Here is a 23,505-nt window from a genome sequence, read left to right as displayed (position 1 = left end):
GATATCTTACATATATGTTTACCCTAATGAATTGGGTAGCTATTGACTCCATTCCCAACAAGTGAATAATTGTTCAAAGTTTTATCCATGCACGCTAAGAACAGCATTTGTAAGGCAGAGGTCAAAGTATGCACTATACACAATTAACTCCACTGCTTAATTTATCCTCAACCTGTTTATACATACAGATAAACATCCCGCGAAAGGGCTCTAATTCGTAAATGGAATAAGTTATCAAGCATAAAATCAAATTTAGTAATCCAGATCAATACATCCGTACACATTTGGAAGATAGACATAAGAACTGCAAAACTCTATGCACGAGCCATTGAGACTGATGGGGGCAGTGGCTGCTTAGAACGGGGCAACAGGGCGAGAAGAATCTTTTTCCTTGGGCCCTGTTAATTAAGAATCCCAAGTCAGACTCAACAAATTTTCTGTAGATACATCTTTCAGTCTTTTTGTTAAAAAATTAAAGTTTAATAACAATAAGAAGAAGACGACTCATATAGAAAATGGAAGCATATACCAGAACATTTTAGAAAAAAGCCTAGACTGAAAAGACAGACCAGTCACAATTACAGAAAACGACTTCAGTCAACAGAACAAGACAAAGCTCATAACTACAAAACGGGCAAATGGATGCAACAGCTTGGATGATATGATATTGAAGTTTCATGTTAAATCTTTTAATAGACTAGTTAGCAAAGTGGTAACTACTACATCCACAGTACTTTTTATCAAATAATTTCATAGTGCATTATCACATGCCGTATGGCACACTCTTCTTTGGCAATACTAATTAATCTGATGAACGGCAAGGCCACAGGTGAACAACTTTTAGATAACCAATATAACACAGAAGCCACATTGAGACTGTGGTATTATTGACACTAGTTAGGGGATGTTCGTTTATATGCTTGTCTATTCAGAAATGAGATGTTTGTATTTTGGTAGCAAATAGATAGTAATCTTTAATAATACTGTACTAATGAAAAAGATTTCTGGTTAGGGTTTCAGCTCTTTGTTCTATAATAATGCTGAATCAAAGGCAATAAAAAGTAAGTACAATTGATCTTTTAGACAATTCATGAGTAATCAAAATAAAAGTTCAAAACTTTGAGTTGTTAAAAACAATTTTAAGATGAACTAATTTTAATATTACAAAGTAATTATCCAAGTGTACCAAATTAATTGATTCCAAAATTCAATTGTTATGAACTATAACTAATTTACAATCGCTATCTATCTCACATCCATCCCCATGAAAAACAAAAAACTCATAAAATATAATCCAGCAATATTGGTAATCCCTATAAAATTATGACACTTAAGAAGCTCATGCAACATCCAACATTTCAGTCCACCCAGAACATTTTGATTGAATCCTAAAGTCATTCAGTTGCAAGCCGAATCTAAAACTTTGAAACTTGAACTTGACAATATGACAGACCAATTTTTAACCAGCCCGGTTTATCAAAATCATTCTATACTTATTTTTTGGAATAAGAAACTGGGCTCTCATTGAACGAAGGGTTTATCAAAATTACAGTGAGGCAAGTACGCCATGCAGGAGTGAAAGCAAGTTTCCAAGCAAAAAAATGTATTTCAATTAGAGCTAGATAATCATTGAAGACCAGGGAAATGGAAATACCATCGGTATCCCCAACTCTTTAAGATCCTTGTCTTCCATCTGTCTTAAAGCTGCCATATCAATCTGCCAGATATAATTTGCAAAAAGAATCTAAGTCATAAACCACCTTCTGAAAGCCCATAGAAAACTGTCATTACATTTCAGCTAAGCCACAAGGAACTTCATTCATAACATTCACATGGAAAACTAAAAAGCCCGGTGGTCGTGTGCTAAAGAATTTACATCTTAAAATGAGACTTTCAGTGAAATAAATTCATTAAGCACGCCTAACAATGCTGAAAAATAACAGGCATGTTGAGATAACTTACCTCTTCTGCCTGAAAATGAATGGCATATTTCCCCAAACCAAGCGAATTCAACAAGCCAGCAACAGAAAGAGGAAGCTCCCCCTGTACAACAATCATTGACGAGAGACTTAGCAACAAAAGGATCTGATGCCTAAGATAAGCTAACCCACAAAATTGTAAAATGTCATAAATTAAATTGGCACACTAAATTAGAACAATAAGCTGAACATAAACAAAGTGTACCATTGGGGAACTTCTCTGCATGCTGCCACTTATTGCTGTGTGATCCTTAGCTGCCCTGCCAGACACAGGGAGGGGAGCTTTCATTTTTGCAGATGCAGAGTCTACAGTCCTGTAACTATCAGCAATGCTGTTTCTAAGAAACCATTCATCTCTAGACCGATCAGCTTCTCTCATAGATGAACCTCTCCTAAACTCAGCATCGTATTTAGGAGGTGAATACCCCATGGAGCTTTTCACGATCCCATCAGGGGATCTAACTCTCATCCTGTCAATATAGGAAACAACACTTTTCCTCTGTGAATGTTCTAGGTATAGATCATCAGCACTTTCTCTGGAATGCGTTTGTCTTATAAGATTGCTCCCTCTAAATTCATGCCCACGATGTACTACATCTCCACTAGTTGAGGGCAGAGAATTTTTCGAAAATCGATTGTGTAAATCTGTCCTTGAGTGTTCTTCCCCAATACCAATTTTCTTAGATTGATTTTTGCGCATAAGTTTCAAGCGAAGATCATTTTGACCAACTCTGTAGGCTTTATTTGAATAAGAACTGAAGTAACCACCAGCTCAAAGAAAAACAATACATTTAATAAAATAAAATAAAATACAACACTGGTATAGAACAGGCTTGTACCGTTTTTTCTTTCGCCGCCACTTAAACTCGAATGAAAATCAACTCCACGTTGCCTGATAATGGAATACCCAACTAAGACATGCAAAAATTCAAAATACATATTCTAAAACCAGCTCAGAATCACTATAAGAACGAGCACATTCATACAGAACATATGAAAGGAATGCTGTTATCTTAAAAGCTACACTAAAATTGAGATCTTTAGAGCATGAAATCAAATTAGTCTTGAAGAAATAAAGAAGTACTCAACAATTTCATTCAATTTTCCCTGCTGAATTAAGCCTAAAAATAAGAAGAACCAACAGAACAAGAGCCCAGAGCACGAAGAACCGAAACACGCCTCGATCTCAATGCTGCTAAGTGCTAATAATCAATAAAGAAAGAGAGAAAGATAAAAGAAAACAAACCGCTTATTCGTTGATGAGAACAAATCCTCGGCATTATCAGCTGATCGCTCAATATATCGTTTTCTTCTTGGCTCAGGTCCAGAGTCAACATACGATTGTGTGAAGTCAGCAGCAGAAGATGAAGAACCTCCTCTCTTCACCACCTGCAAATGATTCGATATAAACCGTAGCTCAATTATCCAAGTCGTAAGGAACAAACTAAACGAAGTCGTTTGCAGGAGAATAGGCATTGGATTACCTGACCAGAGCGGCCGAGAGTGATGGTGACTCGGGGCTTCGACATCTGCAGAAACAAAACCTCGGGAAGAATTGAAGGATCTATCGAGGTGTCTAGGAAACAGAAAAAGGAATGGAGTGGAATGAAGAGGTAGGGAATTCACCTACAGAGATGCCATGAAACCCTAGGATAAAACTGTGATGGATTGGGGGGAAAATGAAGAAGAAGACGACGCGAGAGGAATGGTACGGTGCGCGCCATGGTCTGGCCGAGCCACTCTGGGCTGGGCTACAACGACTAGAGGAGCACCTCCAATGAAGATACCGAAGTCTCACGTCCATATCAATTTAATTTTTTTTTTTTTTTTTTGGTTTTATATCCGTGTGAACCTTTTACGCTCATGTTTACTAATTTTATTACACAATTCTGTTTAAATTGGCAGATGAATGGTCATAACTCCACCTTTCGAATTTACAATAAAAATTATATTTTAAAATATTATTACTAATGTTAAAAAATACGACTAAATTCTTTTGTCATATTTAGGTCTCATCAGCATTGATTTTAAGTTGTAACACGGATATTTATCAGTAAGCTTTATGCATTTTACTGTTTGTTCCTTTAGAAAAAGAATTCTAAGCGGTAAAATTTGAGATTATATTGTTTTCAAATATAACCTTATAAACTATAAAGATAGGATAAAATTAAATCATTCAAATAACTGTAATTAGATCCATCTTCTGATCCATTAATGCAAAAATGAGATCAAATAATTAACTTTCCAACTTTTAAAACAATAATTAATGCTTCAAAAAACATCTACTATTTGTAAATAGTAGCGTACATAAATGTTGAAGAGAGAAGATAATCCCCAAGCAATTTTTACTCTTTACCATGTTTGAAGTCTTCATATTGTAAGAATTTGAGACAACTTCTCAAAACAAAAATAATAATAACAATAATAAAAAATAAAACTGTTTCTTCTAAGTTCAATTATTATTTAGAAAACAAGGAACATTAAAAGGACAAAAGTCGAACTTAGAGATCTACGATCAAAAGAAAGAAACAACAATTTATTCCATACCTCATTGTTTTTCTTTTTCCCACAAACACTACATCAATTAAGCTATACTCAAATTGGTCCAAACAGAACAACACTTAACTATAATTTAAAATATGGAGGTGGCCGATAAGTGAGCAACCTAAGTGAAGCTAAACCAAATATTCTTCGACCATCAAAACTTGCATGATAAAACTATAACAAAAGGAGATTCAATATGTCTTTAAATAGACTTTACAAGTGTTTATAAAGTCTTATAAAGTCAATCTAAATGCACCGTATTAGCATTCACAGAAAAGAAATTCAATCATTTGTCGGAAGGAGATATGGGAAAACCATTCATTATCTCATCAGCATATAGAGTTACTGTTACATACACATTCATTCAATACTTGTATACTTCCACCTGTTTTAGCCATAACCACAATATGAATTACTGTTCAATGAAAAATAACAAGTGGTAATTAGGGGTTACATGTTTGCTGTTGTTGCCCTGATATCTTCCAAGGAGATTGCCTACACAAAAGAGGAATGAATTTTTTTTTTTTTTTTTTTTAAAATCAAGCGAGAACATGAAAGAATTACTGATAATTGGAACCGCGGATAATTTCAACATATGAAAACTAAATAAATAATAAGTAGCGGGGTCAACCTATGAGGTCAAGATTAATCGACAAGAATTACCTGATCATTGCCGGCAAAGTCATTTTCCGGAGTCAGGAAAAGCATGCAGTGACACTCTTTCCTGCCAAGAAAGACTTAATTTTCAGACCACATGCGTCTTATATGGAATAAAAACGATAGTGTTCGCATTTCGGTGCTTCCTTAAACACCAGCCAGCTACCACATTATTCTTGGGATAAATAGTAACTTTCCTTTATGAAATAACACAAAACCAACCTAAAAACCACCTTGCTAAAGTGAACATCTACCATGGGAATAATTCTAAGCCACTTCATGAATGTAAACCCCTACTCTTCATGTGCGAAATGGTTAGCTACGGAAGAGGTATTTCCTCTCAAGTTCAATAACCTAAAAATGTAAATCTTAGCACTAATCGTTTCAAAGATTAAATTAAAATAAGGTGCATCTCGATAAACTCCCACCACTTCCTCTTTTCCTTCCTAATTTATAAGGTCAAATCTTATCAAGCTGAATAATCATAATGCAGAAGATTGAGTCAGTCGATAATGAAAGTGACAGCAAAGTTTAAGTTTATAACGTATAAGTCAGTGAGACATGCCTATGATTTTACGAATTCCAGTCAAGAAAAATGAATTTCCTAATGCTACCTTTTAACATTTTTTACACATCAGTCATTAGCTATAAGTACATATTATACCTCTCTCTCATTGGCACACATGGACAGTTCCAAAAACCTTGTGCAACCTCAGCAGGTTTGTCATCATAATGCCTGCAAAAAAAAATCATCAAACTATTTGAATTTTCACTAAAGAATGTTTGAACCACCATTAGTTCAAGTGAGAAACACTGACCGACAAGGACAAAGTGGTGCTCCCAATGTATCTTTGTGATCTGCCAGTCCCTGTTTAGATCTAACATGAGCTTCTCTTACACTAATTACAGATCAACGACATTCAATCAATTAATAAAAGTTACCACTAAAGAAATAATCAAATAAAAGAAATCCACAATTCCAACAAGGTAAGTCCAAAAAATTTACAAGCAATATCTCAAGTTAAGCTAGTAAATCAACTTCCAATAGTATAACTAAAAGCTACGATTCATCATCAGCAATGTCAAGAAAATCCCTTAAACGACCGTAGTAGGCAAACAAATTTTATTCAAGTTAACATCCACCTATGAGAGCACAGACATATCTAAGTTTCTTATATTCAACTGCTTCACTAACTAAAAAATTGTTGTTCATGAAGAGAACTTATCAACCAATTACGATTGATCAATGAGATGTTTCCACAAACGTCAACAGATAAACACAATCATCTAAAACACTCAAGCAACTTCATTACTAAAGAAAGAACCAAAGCAGGAAAAAAAAATGAAATCAATGAATAAACAACAATTGGATATTAATTAATACCAGAAGTAAAATCTGAGAAAAGAACCTTGATTACAACAGCAGTAACCCCCTTGTCTACACAGAAATACGTTCCTGACTTACGAGCATACTGCTCCGAGAATTTCCTCATTATTTCGACCGACTTCTCGGACGGTTCCGCTGAAATAACAAGAAACAATTTCCTCTACATCAATCAATTAACAGAGAAATAGAAGATTTACAATCTGTTTCAAGAAATTGAACTATAGTTACCTTGAGCTCGTACAACATGGCGGTGACGGGAACATCCGAGGGAGGAACCGGAGAGTGGAACGGCGATATTGAAGGATGAAGCTTGTAGAATCATTAGGATCTTGTGGAGTTGTTTAAAGTTTTTCTGTTTTGTTTGGGTGAAAGAATGTTGAATTAGGGAGATGAAGATGATTGATAGAAGTGAATTTTCTGAAGGATGCCATTGCCGGGTGCCCTCCACTCATTTGCAAAATATCAGCGACCGAACTCTACGAACCACTCGGTTCGGATTTGAGATTGGCTCAACGCAATGGGCCAAGGTCAGGTTCATGACAAACCCATCCATTTCATCGGCCCAATCATATATAGTTCTCGAACTCTATTTTTAGTGTTAATTTCGTATTTCCATCTTCTTCTAATTACAAATTTAGTCAAAGCTACTATTAGCCCTAGCCTGATTGATATGATATGACTAGAGATGCAAAAATTTGAGAACAGGCTTGTTTAAAAAGAACATGGGATGCTCTTCGAGTAGAATGTACTCATTTTTATCTATGTAATCAACTTAAGATAACACAACACATATATTAAGTATCTGGTATAAAAACAGATGAAAGATATGGAGTGGTAAGCAAAAGAAAATAGTCAACCTAGACTTATGTTGTTAACAAGGATAAGCTGTTTACCAGAGGCTTCTCAATTGTTTTAATTTTAGAAAATCTGCCTTTCGTCTTTAAATATTTAGGATATATCTTTTAGAAATCTAAGTTTCAAAAATTTCATTTTTAGTGTTCAGATTCTAAAAACTATTTTTTTTAGGATATATCTTTTAGAAATCTAAGTTTCAAAAATTTCATTTTTAGTGTTCAGATTCTAAAAAAAAATTGGATACACAATGTCTTTTAAATATAGTCAAATAAATTAAAATATTCAAAATATGTAGTAAAATATTGAATTCTTTGACAAACTTCTACTATTTGTTATGATAGATAAAAACATATCGATTTCTATCCATGTTTATCATTGTCAAAATATAAAATTTAGTTATATTTTATCATTTATGACAATTTTTCCAATAATATTCTCCAAATTGCATAACTAACAAATTCTGATTTTTTTTTGGGTCTAAGTTCACAAATCCACCGGACACAATTACAATTAAGGATTCCCTTATTTATAAAATTGAAGTTCAAATTTAATAGATCAATTAGTTTTTTTTAAATTTCAATTTAATAAAAAGTTTGTAATATAGAAACTTGAAAGTTCGGTAGTAATAATTAGTTACTTTTAAGAGTTCAATATCATAAACACATTTATCAAACTTCTTCTTACAAATTTATTCATTCATAATAATACACAATTGAAACCCCCATCAGCAACTCTAGAATCTGGACAATAAATGAATGCATCTATATTCTTCCCATAACTCCCACCACCCACAAGCAATGATTCTGTACAAACTCTCTACGGTTTATACCCAGGAAGCTGATATGAACAAGGAAGATCAGATTGTACAAATTCATATAGTGGATGTGAGCTCATTCCTGAAAAAAAGAAAAGTCATATCATCAGACCTAATTTTAAGCAGTTGACAATTGAAACGACTGAACTTGGACAAACTGAAGTTTATTTAACTGGGTTTAGGACTGACAATGGCGGTGTTTTGATATCGATACTCACGGTTTGAAATGAAGATATTGATCAACTGTAAGAGGCTTAGGTCCACCGAACCAATCGATCAAGAATATGCTCTCTATTACCAATTTGTAGAATCGAAAGTCGTGATCCTTGGGCCAGTCTATCAAAAACATGAACAAGAAAAATAAATGTGATGTTAATATAACAAGGAGATTATGGTTTGAGTTTACTTACTTTTCATCTCTGCATGCTTTGAGAACAAGGAAGTTTTAGCAAACTCTACTTCTTTGGAATTAGGCTCCACCTGCTTCAGCTGTAGGCCAAACAACTTAAAGTTACACAAGATGAATAGTAGCATTGATAGAAGATAAGTAGGAGACTGTTAAACCAACAAATTTACCTTCCCGATCAATGTAATTTTTGCGCACGTTGGGTTTTCTGGATCAATCTTGCCACAAGTTCCAATAGGGTATTCACTGAGTGTAAATGAAGCTCTCTCGTCAGAGATTGCATACTTCGCAGTTGGGTCGAGAGTAGTTAAGTAGAAATATGGTATGCCTTGGCCTTCGTTGGGCGGCCCGTCACTAAACGAAACCACATTCCTGCAGCAGACATATATCAGCTTAATCTTACCTGCAAGTTGGGCATTCTCAATTGCATGTTATTTAAGTTTAGGCTTGTCATAATCAATCAAAAAGTGCTTCAAATGAGTCGGACATAGAAATCAGAGGAGAGTGATTAGTTCTGAATGCTGGAGTCAAAGGTAAACAAAATAAGGATGTTCAGAACTTTAGATGTGAGGTTAAATTGTTGCGAGTGTATAGGCTGTGCAGCAAATCACACAGAGAACTCAGGTTGAGTTTTTTATATTTGTAATGAGGGGAGCTCAATCAAAGCTTAAGAAAAGAAAAACTTGCTTAAGGAGGTGAGAATGTCTCACTTTTAAGGGGAGCTAAGTACGTTGTATTCAGGATTTGTGGGGATCTCATACAAAACTTGGAGAAACCTTATTTTGGAAGTGGGGAAACTCAAACTTAAGGGAAGTTTATCATATAAGTATTTTGTTGTAATTGCTAATTTAGAGAGAGCAGTTTCTTCTTTCCCATCGGGCAGCAACTGCCCCTAGACGTAGGTGATATTGCTCTAAACTGTGTTATCAATCCACTGTCTCACTATTTCTGCTGTTATTGTTTGATATTAGTAATTCTATTTGTCAGTAATCATGACAACATTGTATATGACATTTGTATTCTATGTTAGATCCATTTTATGTTTCAGCTTCTATTGCCAATAACTTCTTACCCACTTCGGCAAATTAGTGATTTTCTCTTCCAAAGCTGCTACTCTTCCTTCCATCTTCCCACCATCTCTCAACATTTTCACCGCTGTGATACCAAAATAGTGTCTAACTCCTTTTTCACTCATTGTATTTATAATAAAACTTCCCCAAGAAACACCTTTAGCTAATTACTAAACTACCGTTAGTACCTATACTTAAAATAACATTCCTATCAGAATGATTTTGAAAACACTCTCATAAAAGCACTCAAAATACAGAGGATTAACCGAATTAGAAGAAGATTCTGATAAGAAAACAGGATGGACAAAATTTTTGAGTTTGATAAAACCATTTTAGCAATGCTCAATTCCAAAACCAAGTTCAATATTAAGTTAGTCTGTTTGGATCAAGCATTTCTGAATCAGTCCAAACAAAAACATCCCCTTACTATCAAAACAACACAACCACAAAGTTCTCTGCTCACATCCATAGCTCAGTGATGTTAAAAGATTAAAAAATCGGGGACACAGCTCAACAGAAAATGAAATGAATAAGAGATAAAATGCTTACCCAAAAGGCGCTCCCCCAAAATCACTTGAGATGGTGCTGCAGAAAATACATAAGAGCAATGAATAAGTTCAGTTTAACCAAAAAAAAAAAAAAAAAAACACTTATTTCTCAATCAAATTCCTCCTGCAAATTTACACCGGAAAAAGCAAAAATTTCATTCAATCAATTCGATTAAACAGCAAAAGAACGAAGACCTAGATTCTATATATATATATCAAGAAATAATGAACTAAAATGAATCAGAAACAGAGGGTGATTCATAGATGAAGATCATACCTCAAGATTCCCCATGAATTCTGAGAAACCAACCAACGAGCAGTGGCCGCAGCATTATCCGGGTCGGGTTTTGAAACGAAAATCAACCGACCCAGAACAAAATTCTGCAATCCCACGAAAGAAAATGCCAAATACACAAAAAACAGATAGTAAAACAGACCACGAAAGATACCACTGGCCATCTTCAGGTGAAAAAGAACAAGAAATTGTATTAAATAGGTGTGGATTGGGAAAAAAAGAAGATGACGATAAAGCAAAAAACCCAAATCCCAAATTGAATATATAGTGGAAACCCAATTCTCTGCTGACGGATTTGAGGTCATAACAAAATCAAACTCGAGGATCGAGCAAAGATGAGTGGAGAAAGCATATAGACTAAGTTGGACTGTTTGGGGAGATATGCTGAACTTTCGGGCTCCATAGTGTAGATTACTAAAGTTTAATTATAATTATAATTATACGTCACTTAATCCTTAATTTAGAAGTTGGTTACAAATTTAATTTAATCATTTTGAGGATTTGTATATATTCAACACTTTATCATTAATAATAATTAATAAAATTTGTAATATCGTAATCCATATTTAATTAATAAAAAATAACTTTTTGACTTTTTAAAGTTAGCGGGGCATTTAAGATATTCTTGAAAGTACAAATATTAAAATTAGAAATCTAGAAGTATATGTTGTAAGACTAACCAAACATCAAAATGAGACCAAAATAATATTCTAACTTTAAAATATAGAGAATCAACTCATAGATTTATTTGATATTCTATTTGTGTGTTAGAAAATATTGATGGCTTGTATCGATATTGAGACTTGATATACTAATATATATATATATATATATATATATATATATATATATATTCAATAAATATCGATATCGATGTAATATTTTTGTAAGTAAAAAAAAAAAATAGAAAATTTGTTTATATTAGGTAATGAAGTTCTCTTTTTTACTCTCAATCTAACCTATATGAATTTTGTTGTTAGTATTTTTTATTCATATTGGATTAAAATTATGACATCTTTTTATATTCTACGAGAATTTATAAAATGTATCAAAGATATATATGGATATATTTAATATCAATGTTGTACCTTTAACTTACGAATATATCCCATATGAATGGATATATTTTCATCCTTGTTGTTAACTACATGGAGGGATATAACATTTTATTATTAGATAAAGAACTATATTTCAGATTCAAATGCGTCAATAGAGGTCGAGAGTTTAGGTAAACATTTCTCTCTAGAGCTTATGACCATAATCATAGTGTTGGATAATATATTCAAAACATTCGAGTAAAAAAAAAAAAAACTTGTGTTTACATTCTTAATAAAATAATTCCATGGGATCCCAAATTTGAGAAAAAAATAACAGAAAAATGTAGAAATTCTAATGTAATAAAAGTGGTTATATTTCTTGAAACAACTCATCCTTTATTATACGAAAATAACTTGAATCGATATATGAAAACATTAAAATAAAAATTATTGGATATATTATCTATAATTTTTTTTTTCAAAAATAGAAAAATTTGATATATTATTTACACTACAAAGAACAAAATCACTAAAAACAAAATTTATTACGCTCAATTTTTTGTATAAAGGGTAAACATTATGCAAAGTATGATTAAGTATGGTTAATATATTTACTATTAACAAATTCAAAATAGGGTTAATTTACTCAATATAGCAGAATTTGAAGAATATAAAAACGTTAAAATAAAAATGTTTACACAGTGGCTAAAAAAACAGGAAACAAAATCTAAAAGATTATGGATATAGAATAAAACGTATTTTATTCATCTCATATCATAAGTTCATGGTGAAAAAAAAAGGGTAGAATATTTATTTATTAATTATTTATAACCCATTATTATTATATTTTCATAAAAGGAAAGAGATTTTATTTCTCTTTTACAAGAATATCTCTCAACTAAATTTAAAAGAAAAGAGCTTTTTATTTCATCAAATTGAAAAGGTATGGTTTTATCCAAAAAAAAGAAAAAGGAAAAAACAAAGAAAATGAACGTAATTTATTCATCCCACAAAAGGAAAGAGTAGGTTTTTCTCTTAAAAAGAAAGAACAAAAAGAAGTATGTTTCTAAACGAATTCAAAATTTCCATGTATCAACCAACGCTCAATTCTTTTTTTCCTTTTCTTCTTCATGCAAAATTTCTCTATAAAAAAAACCCTAAAAATCTTTTCCTTCCACATCACAATACAATTTCTAAACTTTTCTTAGCAATGGCGTTCAAGTCTCTCCAACTATTCTTCCTTCTTCTCGCTTCCTTTACATCTCACGTAATCTCCAGACACATTCCAACTCCAATTCCTCAACATCTCTATGGATGTCGTAAAGGTGACAACGTTGAAGGAATCCACAGCATTAAAAAATACCTTCACCGTTACGGTTATTTATCACACAACACGAATACCAGTTCCCATATCGAACTAAACAGCAACACGTTCGATGACACCCTAGAATCTGCCGTTAAATTATACCAGAAATGGTCTAAACTCAACGTAAGTGGAATTCTAGACCAACAAACATTAGATCAAATCTTCAAACCTCGATGTGGATTACCAGATGTGATCATGAAATCTAACTCAAATAAGAATACCGAGGATGATCTTGAAATATCATCTCATTACGCTTTATTCCCAGGGAACCAAAAATGGCCAGATTACAAACGCCATCTAACCTACACATTTACCAACAATTTCCCAATAGACTTCGTGCCATCAGTGACTGAGGCTATGAAAGAATGGGCAGCCCACTCACTATTCACATTCTCACAAGCTGCGGATGACCAAGTCCCTGACATTAATATCAGCTTTCAGGTAGGGGATCATGGAGATGGGGTTCCTTTTGATGGACCCGGAGGAGTCGTGGGTCATGCTTTTGCACCAACTGATGGGAGATTGCACTTAGATGGCGACGATAAATGGTCGGCGGGGTTGGAAACTCAGAAGGTTAATGTGATGAATGCGGCACTTCATGAGCTTGGACATGTTCTTGGTCTTGCCCATAGCACCGTTCAACAAGCTGTCATGTGGCCCTATATTGATGTTTATGCTTTAAAGGCCTTGACTGATGATGATATTGCCGGACTCACTGCTTTGTACCCCTAAAAATATTAAGTCTTTACTTAATTAGATGCATTTTGGACTGTGTTTCTACTTAATTTATGCAACACATTTAAGAGAATTCTTTTCTTTTTAAACGTAACTTTTTTAATATTTATTTTCTTTTCTAATGGAGTTTGGGTTGTATTTGAGTATTACTCTATTTTATGCACTTTTAAAATAAACAGTTAGAAGTTTGCTTTTTCCAGATTTATCTTTCTTCTTGTGTCATGTAAAGGCCACATTATTGTAACGGGACGATTTTTTTTTTTTTTTTTTTTTTTTTTTTTTTTTTTTTTATTTTTTTATTTTTAATTTTAAAGAAAATACTAAACGAATACATTATTAAGCATTCTGTAAAGGAACTAACAATTTAGGTGCGACTGCTATATTTTTATTATATCAGAACTAAATAGTTACTTATGCTTAAATTAGATGAAACTATATCTTTAAATTTCATGAACACAATTTAAGATTAAATTTAAACATCGATGACTATTGACGAATCATGTTATATAAGTTAACAAACAAAGCAACTCGAGCATATATAGTTCATATAATAACAACGCTAGAAATCAGACCAATATATTTCAAACAAAATAAACATTTGGAACCTTATATTTTTCAGTACTTAGTAGGTGGCATATTTCAGAATTATTTTGAAATGATATATACAAAAGTACATTTGTTAGGTTTTAAAAGTAGCATGAACCATACATGCTTGAAATGATTATTTAAAATCAATTTTGATAGTATGAAAATGAAATTTAAAATCACGTATTCAAACCATATAATAAATTTAGTTGATTTTACAAATGATTAAATAATATATGCACTTATATATTATTAGAAGTGAGTATTATTGATGGGAGGAGGGTTACTCATGAAAGTATGGTGGTGCCGAGACAAACCTTATTAAGATAGAAAATTCAAAATTGGCGTTAAGTAACAAAAGTCCGTCTATGTTGCGGTTGGGTTCAGTTTGAGACGTTTGGTTCGGTTCGATTCTCTTTTCTATTTCTTTTAATATATATAAAATTACCTAACGACTAAACACAAACTATTTTATTTTAAATCATATAGAGAAAATTTTTCACTTCACAAGAATTGTTGATAAGCTACTGGGTGTTTCTCTTGGTGGTAATCCATTGTCAAATAATTTTTGAGACAACATTTCTGAAAAAATTAAAAAAAAAGCTGAGTAATTAGAAGTATTCTTACCTATCCAAAAGGTGGTAAAATCACTATGATTAACTCCAGTCTGGTTAGCCTTCCAACATATCAGCTTTCTATCTTCAAGGTCCCAAATGCTGTATGCAAAAACATTGAGAAACATTGGAGAAGCTTCCTCTGGAAAAATTCGGCCGACAAGAAAAACATCATCTTATTAATTGGGCAGTAATCACCTCACCTAAAGAAAAGGGTGGGCTGGGTATTAGCAAAGTTAAAGATACAAATTTTGCTCTGCTTTACAAATGGCTGTAGAGATTCATTACAGAATTTGACCTCCTCTAGAAGTGCATTATTCAGGCCAAATATGAAAATGCTTTTGTAGGAGATATCCCCTCAAAAGGCAAATACAGCAGTCGAAGGTCTCCTTGGATATCCATCATTAAAGGGGTTGGTTGGTTTTTGAAACAGATTAATTGGAAGATATATAATGATGAAAGTCTTTCTTTTTGGCATAGTCTTTGGCATGAAAACAACCCTCTAAACTTATACAGACCAAGGCTTTATGCTCTTACTACAGAAAAGAGAAGCTCCATTATTAAGATGTGGAATGCGACATATGCAAATTGGAACTTATCTCCTAGAAGGCCTCCTAGAAATTTTGAAATACAACAATGGGGTGAATTGACTGCATCCTTTCCTACTCCTCTACAGAATCGAGGACAAGACTTTGATGGAGAAGCTGATGTTTGAGGGACGAGGTAGACTTTAGAGCTTGCTAGAGACAGTTTTCTAATTTTGACTATTTTTTTAATTCTTTATAAATATATCATACTTAAGAGCAATATGTTTTGGTTTTCAAATCTTTCCATCTCTATTTGTACTAAAAAAAGAAATCAAATATTGTAGAGTGACAATAAAAAATAGACTCACTAAATGAAGATTGTGGATGTGAAAGAAAAATGAACTTTTTTACGAAAGGGACTGGAAAAATAGTACATGAAAATTAAAGCAAAGCTTTGTAAATTACTAAATTCTTTTGTAGTAAGAAAAAAAAAGTATAGTAATATAGCATGAGAAAGCAACAACGATTTGCATAATATTTTTGTAGTTTTCTTTATCTCCTTTTGTTTTTGTTTAAAATAACCAAAGAATCTCATTAACTTGGTTGACCATTAGATTTAATCTACGTTTTTATTTTTTTTTCACGACAATAATAATAATTTATTTCTTAATTATTGTTCTAAATTTAAGGTTATGTTTAATAATTTTTTTAAAAAAATTTATATTAAAGGCATATGATGCAAGAGTCAAAGTTGATAATACAACGACTATACTAGTTAAATTATGTTTTGTTTATTCTAAATTTAGAATTATAGAAATTTATTAGACACACCATTTGAAAGTTTAATGAAATAATAAAAGATATAATTACATCAGATTCATTAACATAGAATATGTTAAATATTGTCTGAACCATTATCCTTCATGAGTTTGAAAATAAAATATGTAAAACTACTATGAACAAAAGCAAAATTTTCAAATACCCATTTGATTAAAACTAATACTATACGATATATTTAGAATTGAAAATTCAACAAATATGTAAACTAAGATATAGGTAACTTTTTTTTTTAACAATATATTTAATAAGATTTTGTCAATTATATTCATTGTTAAGCTACGGTAAAGTTTACTCAACGGTAAACATGAATTCTAACCAAAATTATGTTAATTTAAAAATAAAAAATATTTTTGTAGGATATTGCTATTAAAAAATCGCTACCAACTTAGTTAATATCAGAGGTTATCACATCTAATTTTTTTAATGGAAAGAAAAAAACGTTACCAACTTTAATTATTTCCTTTTCCAAAATAAAAAAAATTATTATTTTCTTCTCATTTATTAGAAAATGATTAGAGAAAATCTTCTCAGGGCTCTCTACTTAATACAAATTCTTACCATATTTTTACATTTGGTGTAAATCAGGAAATTAAATATAAACGTACAAATAATCAAAATAATTAATTGGTTAAATATTTACAAAAATATAAATTCAAGACCGCTTAAACTCTAAAATTTAGTAAGTGAATACATTTAAATTATTTATCAGAGATTTATATTTATTTCACTTAATTTTATATAAAATCAGCTCAAGATTATCGTTTAATTACAAATATTTGTCTAATAAAAAGCTGAAAATTTCCAATTATTGAATAATTAATTATATTGAATTTTCAATAAAGAAAAAGGCTGGATTTTCCAATTATTAAAAATAACGGCCAAGCAAAAGCAAATATAGCTTCACTTCTTGGCTTTGTTTTTCATGCAATTTTGTCTTTAAAAAGGTCCCCAAAGTCTAAACTCATCTTCAGTACACTTCAAATACTAATAATTTGCCTTTTCATATTTGTAGGCTTGACAATGGCTTCTAAGTTATGTCTCCAACTCTTCCTACTTCTGGCCTTCATTATGCCTCATTTAATCTCTGCTCGCCATTTTCACAACCACAAACTTTCTCGACTTCTATTTCCCGAGCATCTCATAGGAAGTAGTAAAAACGATAGCTTCGTTGAAGGAATTCATAAAGTCAAGGCTTACCTTCAACGTTACGGTTACTTAAGCAATGAGAACGATAACAATTTGAGTACAGATGCATTTGACGACGACTTGGAATCTGCCATTAAATCATACCAAAAATTCTCCAACCTTAAGGTAAGCGGAGTCTTAGACAGGAAGACCCTAGAACATATGTACAAGTTTCGATGTGGGGTGAAAGACACTTTCGTATCAGCAGCACAAGAACATAAGAATAAGAATACTAATATTGAAATTGGTGGTTCACATTACACGTTCTACTTCAACAACGTATCATGGCCAGCTGAGAGGAAGCACTTGTCGTATGGATTTATCCATAATTACCCACCGCAGTTCATCGATCCATTGGTTCGAGCTTTCCAGACATGGGAAGATAATACAAAATTTTCGTTCTTCCTAGCCTCGAGAGTACAAACGGCAGACATATTGGTAAGTTTTGAGAGAGGAGAGCATGGAGATATTGACCCATTTGATGGACCAGGGGGAACATTGGCACACTCGTTGGGAGCGATCGATGGGAGAGTGCACTTTGACGCAGATGAGCAGTGGGAAGGGGAACCTTCTGAGGAACGGATTGACCTCGAGTCTGTGGCATTGCATGAGTTAGGACATACGCTTGGGCTCGGCCATAGTAGCGACCCATCGGCCGTCATGTTTGCTTATATGGAGCCTGATACTTATAAGACTACCTTGACTAGTGACGATATTGAAGGCATTCGTTCTTTATATGGCGCATAATTAACTTTCAAATCACACCTTTGCTTTTTATCCTTTTTTTTTTTTTTTTAATTAAACGATGTTATGTTTAGTTTAGTTTAATAAATTTTCATGGTTTAATTGAAGTCAGAGATTTATTTTATGGTGCAATTTGAGTTGTACCTAATTTAATTTTAATCATTTACTTAGTAACCAACCGTATATTGTTGAACGCATGACAATTTTTTTTTCTTCTATTATAAAAGTATAGTTTTGGATCGTTAGCATTGACCATTGTCAAATTCATATTTATTTTTCCATGTGCGTATTCAATCCCGACATATTTCCATCATAATGTATAAAAGTTCAAAGAACACAAAAACGATATAATGTAAATAATAGATATGGTTTAATTATTTAAAAATTATAAGATACTTATTTATTTATTTAATTTAACTTATTTATTTTTATAATTTTTTCAAAAAATACCCATCGAAATCTTAAAGTAACACCCTTTAGAATTTTTGTTTGTCGGAGTGTCTTTACATAAGAAATAAGTATATATAATCACTACTACAGAAACTGACTCTTTTGACAGTTTTAAACTGTCAAGAATGATTATTCTTGACGGTTTTAAAACCTCGTTGAATCCAGTGTCAAGAAAAACAAATTTCTTGACAGTTGTAAAAAAACGTCAAGAATTGTTAACGTTGACAGTTTATAACCGTCAAGTATTCAATTATTCATGACAGTTTAGAACCGTCAAGATTAAGTTTTAATGACAGTTTAGAACCATCAAGAATGTGACTATGAATGACAAAAACCGTCAACAATACGAATATTCATGACATTTTAAAACCGTCAAGAGTGCATTTTTCATGACATTTAATAACCGTTAAGAAAGTGATTGTTTATGACATTTTGTACCCGTCAAGAGTATTCTTTTTCATGACATTTGGGAACCGTCAAGAGTATGCTTTTTAATGACATTTTGGAATCGTCAAGAATTTCGTTGTTTATGACATTTGCAAACCGTCAAGAAATTTATTATTCATGACATTTCAGAACCGTCAAGCAATTTTCCATTCTTTTAATTGTAATTTATTTATATTATTGTTTCGATATTATGCTCCCATTGGTCCAATAATTCAACTACATATAAACGACAAATATAGTTTGAAAACTCAAACATAAATATGCACTAGAACAATTCCAAAACTTTAACATATATTAACATTTTACCATATATGTATCAACATTTCGAAAACTTTACATATTTGTTTGATATTATTATATACAAAACATTACTTCTATCAACCCAACTCAATGACCTTGAATGAAACTTGGCTTCAAATAAACTTGCATTCTGCATCCTCTACTACCTCCAATTCATGAGCTAAAATAAGTACCACCAATAGCAGAGCCAATCTACAAGAAGTAGATAACATCACAACAACAAATATAGGATTAATGATCAGCTATGTTGATGATAACAATGTAAAGAGGTGGTGGAAATAGGTTTAGATCAGATTGTCAATACCAAATATTTACAAACTCTTTGTAACTAATTGTTTCAAATTCACCTGTACTCTGAGCCATCAGCAAGATAGGCACCATAGCTTTCAATGGATGCTGCAACCAAAGCCCTATTGTAATTATGCCCTGGGATACAAGATAAACATATAAAATAAAGGGAACTATACAAAATAAACATACAAAAAATAGTTACAAAAGAGAGACGTGGTGAGTTGTGTAAAAGGAAGTGTACAACACATTTCTACTAGTGGCAAGCAATGTTGAATTGATTTTTTTTTTAAATAAAACTATCAAGAATAAAAATTATCAATAAGAAAGTAGACACATAAACATGATCAAATAATAAACATAACACATAAACATGATCAAATAATAAACACAAAAACTTCAGTACCCAAGTGAGCATAAAAAACTACTTTCAATTAACTTTATGCACCCACCCTTCTTATTTATGCTATCAACTCCTAAAGACATGAGCTACATAAAAATAAATCATATTTAAAAGAGAATTTAACATTATTCACACTTCTTTTTTAACAAAACTAAAGTACCTATGCTCAAATAACAGTCATCTGGCTTGATAGTATGACAAAGCTCTCGCTACGACCATGTGATAATAATTTAGAACTCTTGAAAAAAATAGAAACACATCCATCTTAACAATTTGGAACCCATTCAGGCAGCCAAAATTGATCAATTCAAGTAATATTATGGATGTACTTATGATTAGTTTGCACCAACTTGTTAAAAATTGCACAATCTGTTTTTTTTCTCAAATAACACAGAAGAGGAATAATTTTGCTCTGTCTCACAACTTCCATGAACTTTGCATTTTATCATCAAGTGTACCGAATCAGATTGAGAATTAAGAAACTAGGAATAAATGAAAAAAAAATCATACAAATATCTAAGAATATCGCTATTAAGTTATTATAGAGTAATCAGCAAAACTTATGCTATAAAAAGAGCTTAACAAAGCCCGAGATAAATACAAGATAAGATAAATGCATGTATATTCCATCTGGCTGCATTGAGAAGAAAAGAAGCAGCAAGGCATGTATGGAACTGAAGAATGACATCTCCACAGAGTGTAGAGGAAGGCACATCTCTTCAACATGCCTCTTGATTTAACTGCAATAAAAAGAAACTTCAAAACATTATAAATTCTCACTGAATATGATATTTGATATTTAAAAGACAAATATGATTTAACCAATATTGGAGGGTGAACAAAAAAATCAAGAAATTTCATTGCTAACCTGTAAACCTCACGGGCATATCTCATAGATCCCTTCCACAAAGCAGGGCAAACATAGAAAAAAAAATGATAAGAAATTACAGAAACTATGAATATTGATGTTAATGACTTTCAGAAAAATAAAAATAAAATTGAAGTTGTGAATGATACAAAGATTCATATTGATGGTTTTAGTTGGTTTTGTTTGGTCGTGTTCCTGTGCGTGTGGGTCTATATAAACAAGTGGTGAGTGTGTGTGCGCCAAGTAACAGATTATGATAGGTACTGACCCAAAATGCAGTTTAGTATTTTTCCTAAACAAACTCCTTTGTACACAATCTCTTAAGTAAAGTGGATGATGAAACAAACAATATATAGTCACCACTAAACCTAAACACACAAAGAACAAAATATATTCCAAAAAAAAAAAAAAAACAGATACAAAATTATCCATTTACCAACCTAGACAAATGTGACCATGACTATAGATATGAGGAAGCAGAGGAGCTGGATGCAGAAATATAACCTGCAGCAAAAATCAAACACAATACAATAGAAATGATTTCAAGCCTCAAGATTGGATGGATTATGTTTAAACCTATGGGGCTTCCATTGGGTAATGCTCAGGAAGTATAGACCTAAGTTTTATATCACAATGTCATTCTCACATGCTTAATGTGTACTACATATAATTGAAATCAAGAAATCAGGTGAACAGAAAAAGAAAAGAACAAAAAAAGTTTTGCAATTGAGTTCAAGAAGCTCATTCCACTCACATTATGTCAACCTTCATTTATGAGGATTTTTTCTGCATTAAAGAAACTCAAATACATCTCAAACTTGGTTAAGAACAAATTAATTTCCATCAACTACTAAATCTACAATTCAAGTTATTGTTGTAAGGAGCTTTCATTTTTTATTCATGGAAACTAACCAACAATTTATTAGTGTACTCAATTTTGGGATGATGTGTTGTAAATCAAAGAATTCATCCATTGAAGATAATTAAATTTCTTTTGAAAGAAAATACATGGAGGTTAGATCTATTGTTCCTCGTTTTTGCTAAGCAATTTTGAAAGGCAGAAAAAAATCACAAAGGGTGGTGTAGTTGATTGAACACATTAACTATTTGGGCAAAAAAAAATGATATTTAACTATTGTTTCCTACAGAAAGATGAAAGAAAGTGATATGTAATTTTGTAATTGAGAAAAATGTAGGGTTTTAACAACCAAGCAAAGAAACAAACACGTACGAGAAAACTACCCAACTTCATAATCACACAAACATGTGAGAATTCAACTCTAACTTTATTTCGGGCATTTCATCAAATAGTTTAAGAGCATAAAGAAAACATCAACATTAACAACAACCTACTATGTTTTGGTTATCACAAAGAATAAGACATTCTTCCTCAGGGCAAGAGATGAATTTAAATGGAGAAATTGATATCACAATCCATCAGAGTACAAAACAACACAGCAGAGAAGAAGATAAGAAATAAACACACCCTTAATGTACAAAGCAACACACGAAAAGTTAAATCATGCCATGGTTAATTGTAGTTTAATGAAGCTAGACTTGTTAAATTTTTCTTTATTGTGTATCCAATGTTAGACTTCAATATGCATGTATAAATCTCTTTATATGTACATACAATTGCTTTTGCTTCCCGCAATATCTTTGACATCAATGAAAGCAATGCACAAAGCTTCCATCAACTAAACTTTTTATCTTCTAACATGTCCGAGACTTATTAACAAAAAAGGGGAAGACACTCTTTGGCATTTATGTTTCTCATGGCTACTTAGTAAGATAGAAATAGGAAGAACAAATAGATTGAGGGATTGATTATGCTATTAGATCCCATAAACCAAATAACAAAAATAAACCCTCAAAAGAGATAGAGCTAGGGAAAGAGAGAAAAAAAAAACAAGAGAGGGTCGAAGTAAGATTACTGGTGAGATCCTTCGTCGCTGACCACCACCACTTTCTCTAGCAACTACTGTAAAACCCACAACCTCTTTTAGCTAAAGTACCCCAGAAATCTCTCAAACATAATCTGAGACAGAGAAGAAAATCATGGGACATAGATCAACCTCTGTCTCCACCATCTGGACTGCTCACTGTCACTCTTTGTAGTGTTTATTTTTAGTGTCCAAAGATTATGAAGGAAGCAATTGTTATTCCTTTAGATTTGAAGATTGAAATAACCCAGATTAGTTTCTAATACACTAACCAACAAGAGAGGAATTTTTCTGACCTTGGGAGTGAACAAAATCGAAGAGAGGTTTGAGACAAATCAAAGAGTGAATGTGGAGAGAGATCGAATTGAAGAGAGGATTGAATTGAGGGTGGGGCGTGAATGAACGAAAACGAAATGGAAGAGAGACATTTAGGGCGTGAACGAAGGAAAAATGAAAAGGCATTTGGGGAAAGGGTAACGTGGGCAAACCCTAAAAACAAAATTAATTTAGTAATTCTTGATGTTTTTGAAATGACAAGGAAAATTCTCTTACTTGACGTTTTAAAAATGTCAAGAAATTTTAGAATTTCTCAGTGTCCGCCTTTTCATTAAAATTCTT

The 23,505-nt window shown here is 32.3% G+C and overlaps 5 protein-coding genes across 6 annotated transcripts; 2 read left to right on the top strand and 3 right to left on the bottom strand.

Moving 5' to 3' along the window:
• Window positions 1-136: 136 nt before the first annotated feature.
• LOC103498046 (uncharacterized) lies at window positions 137-3,786 on the bottom strand. Of its 2 annotated transcripts, XM_008460499.3 has the most exons (8): window positions 3,606-3,786; window positions 3,464-3,508; window positions 3,226-3,368; window positions 2,819-2,871; window positions 2,185-2,717; window positions 1,963-2,043; window positions 1,655-1,717; window positions 137-398 (listed from the first exon to the last, which is right to left on the bottom strand). In XM_008460499.3, exons 2-8 carry the CDS (start codon window positions 3,506-3,508, stop codon window positions 315-317), a joined length of 1,002 nt encoding a protein of 333 aa, XP_008458721.2. In that variant the 5' UTR covers window positions 3,606-3,786; the 3' UTR covers window positions 137-314. The 2 variants fall into 2 exon arrangements, with proteins under 2 accessions (XP_008458721.2, XP_050945563.1); XM_051089606.1 differs by lacking the exons at window positions 3,464-3,508; window positions 3,606-3,786 and having other exon boundaries at window positions 2,819-2,890; window positions 3,226-3,360.
• A 1,026-nt stretch (window positions 3,787-4,812) lies between these two features.
• On the bottom strand, window positions 4,813-7,027 carry LOC103498045 (ferredoxin-thioredoxin reductase catalytic chain, chloroplastic). Its single transcript, XM_008460498.3, has 6 exons — window positions 6,796-7,027; window positions 6,590-6,702; window positions 5,999-6,048; window positions 5,845-5,916; window positions 5,187-5,247; window positions 4,813-5,018 (listed from the first exon to the last, which is right to left on the bottom strand). Exons 1-6 carry the CDS (start codon window positions 6,887-6,889, stop codon window positions 4,974-4,976), a joined length of 435 nt encoding a protein of 144 aa, XP_008458720.1. The 5' UTR covers window positions 6,890-7,027; the 3' UTR covers window positions 4,813-4,973.
• Window positions 7,028-8,037: 1,010 nt separating this feature from the next.
• Window positions 8,038-11,331, bottom strand: LOC103498044 (uncharacterized). The gene is made up of 6 exons (XM_008460496.3): window positions 10,538-11,331; window positions 10,262-10,297; window positions 8,813-9,014; window positions 8,647-8,725; window positions 8,455-8,572; window positions 8,038-8,318 (listed from the first exon to the last, which is right to left on the bottom strand). The coding sequence occupies exons 1-6, from the start codon at window positions 10,858-10,860 to the stop codon at window positions 8,294-8,296; spliced, it is 783 nt and encodes a 260-aa protein (XP_008458718.2). The 5' UTR covers window positions 10,861-11,331; the 3' UTR covers window positions 8,038-8,293.
• A 1,471-nt stretch (window positions 11,332-12,802) lies between these two features.
• LOC103498179 (metalloendoproteinase 2-MMP-like) lies at window positions 12,803-13,690 on the top strand. The gene has a single exon (XM_008460695.2). The coding sequence runs from the start codon at window positions 12,803-12,805 to the stop codon at window positions 13,688-13,690; it is 888 nt and encodes a 295-aa protein (XP_008458917.1).
• Window positions 13,691-17,279: 3,589 nt separating this feature from the next.
• LOC103498178 (metalloendoproteinase 3-MMP-like) lies at window positions 17,280-18,191 on the top strand. Its single transcript, XM_008460693.2, has one exon. The coding sequence runs from the start codon at window positions 17,280-17,282 to the stop codon at window positions 18,189-18,191; it is 912 nt and encodes a 303-aa protein (XP_008458915.2).
• Window positions 18,192-23,505: the final 5,314 nt, after the last annotated feature.

Source organism: Cucumis melo, chromosome 9 (assembly GCF_025177605.1).
Source record: "Cucumis melo cultivar AY chromosome 9, USDA_Cmelo_AY_1.0, whole genome shotgun sequence".
Classification (NCBI taxonomy): domain Eukaryota; kingdom Viridiplantae; phylum Streptophyta; class Magnoliopsida; order Cucurbitales; family Cucurbitaceae; genus Cucumis; species Cucumis melo.
The sequence above is the reverse complement of the archived record's forward strand: the minus strand, read 5'-3'. Positions and strand labels throughout refer to the sequence as shown.

Coding starts and splice junctions, on each gene's coding strand:
- LOC103498044 (XM_008460496.3), bottom strand. CDS start 10,860: ATGACCTCAAATCCGTCAGCAGAGAATTGGGTTTCCACTATATATTCA. Junction 10,298..10,537: donor AATTCATGGGGAATCTTGAG/GTATGATCTTCA, acceptor TATTTTCTGCAG/CACCATCTCAAGTGATTTTG. Junction 8,726..8,812: donor AAATTACATTGATCGGGAAG/GTAAATTTGTTG, acceptor TTTGGCCTACAG/CTGAAGCAGGTGGAGCCTAA.
- LOC103498179 (XM_008460695.2), top strand. CDS start 12,803: ATGGCGTTCAAGTCTCTCCAACTATTCTTCCTTCTTCTCGCTTCCTTT.
- LOC103498178 (XM_008460693.2), top strand. CDS start 17,280: ATGGCTTCTAAGTTATGTCTCCAACTCTTCCTACTTCTGGCCTTCATT.
- LOC103498046 (XM_008460499.3), bottom strand. CDS start 3,508: ATGTCGAAGCCCCGAGTCACCATCACTCTCGGCCGCTCTGGTCAG. Junction 3,369..3,463: donor CTCTCGGCCGCTCTGGTCAG/GTAATCCAATGC, acceptor AATCATTTGCAG/GTGGTGAAGAGAGGAGGTTC. Junction 399..1,654: donor AAGAGTTGGGGATACCGATG/GTATTTCCATTT, acceptor CTTAATTAACAG/GGCCCAAGGAAAAAGATTCT.
- LOC103498045 (XM_008460498.3), bottom strand. CDS start 6,889: ATGATTCTACAAGCTTCATCCTTCAATATCGCCGTTCCACTCTCCGGT. Junction 6,703..6,795: donor CCATGTTGTACGAGCTCAAG/GTAACTATAGTT, acceptor TTGTTATTTCAG/CGGAACCGTCCGAGAAGTCG. Junction 5,248..5,844: donor TGTGTGCCAATGAGAGAGAG/GTATAATATGTA, acceptor CTTTCTTGGCAG/GAAAGAGTGTCACTGCATGC.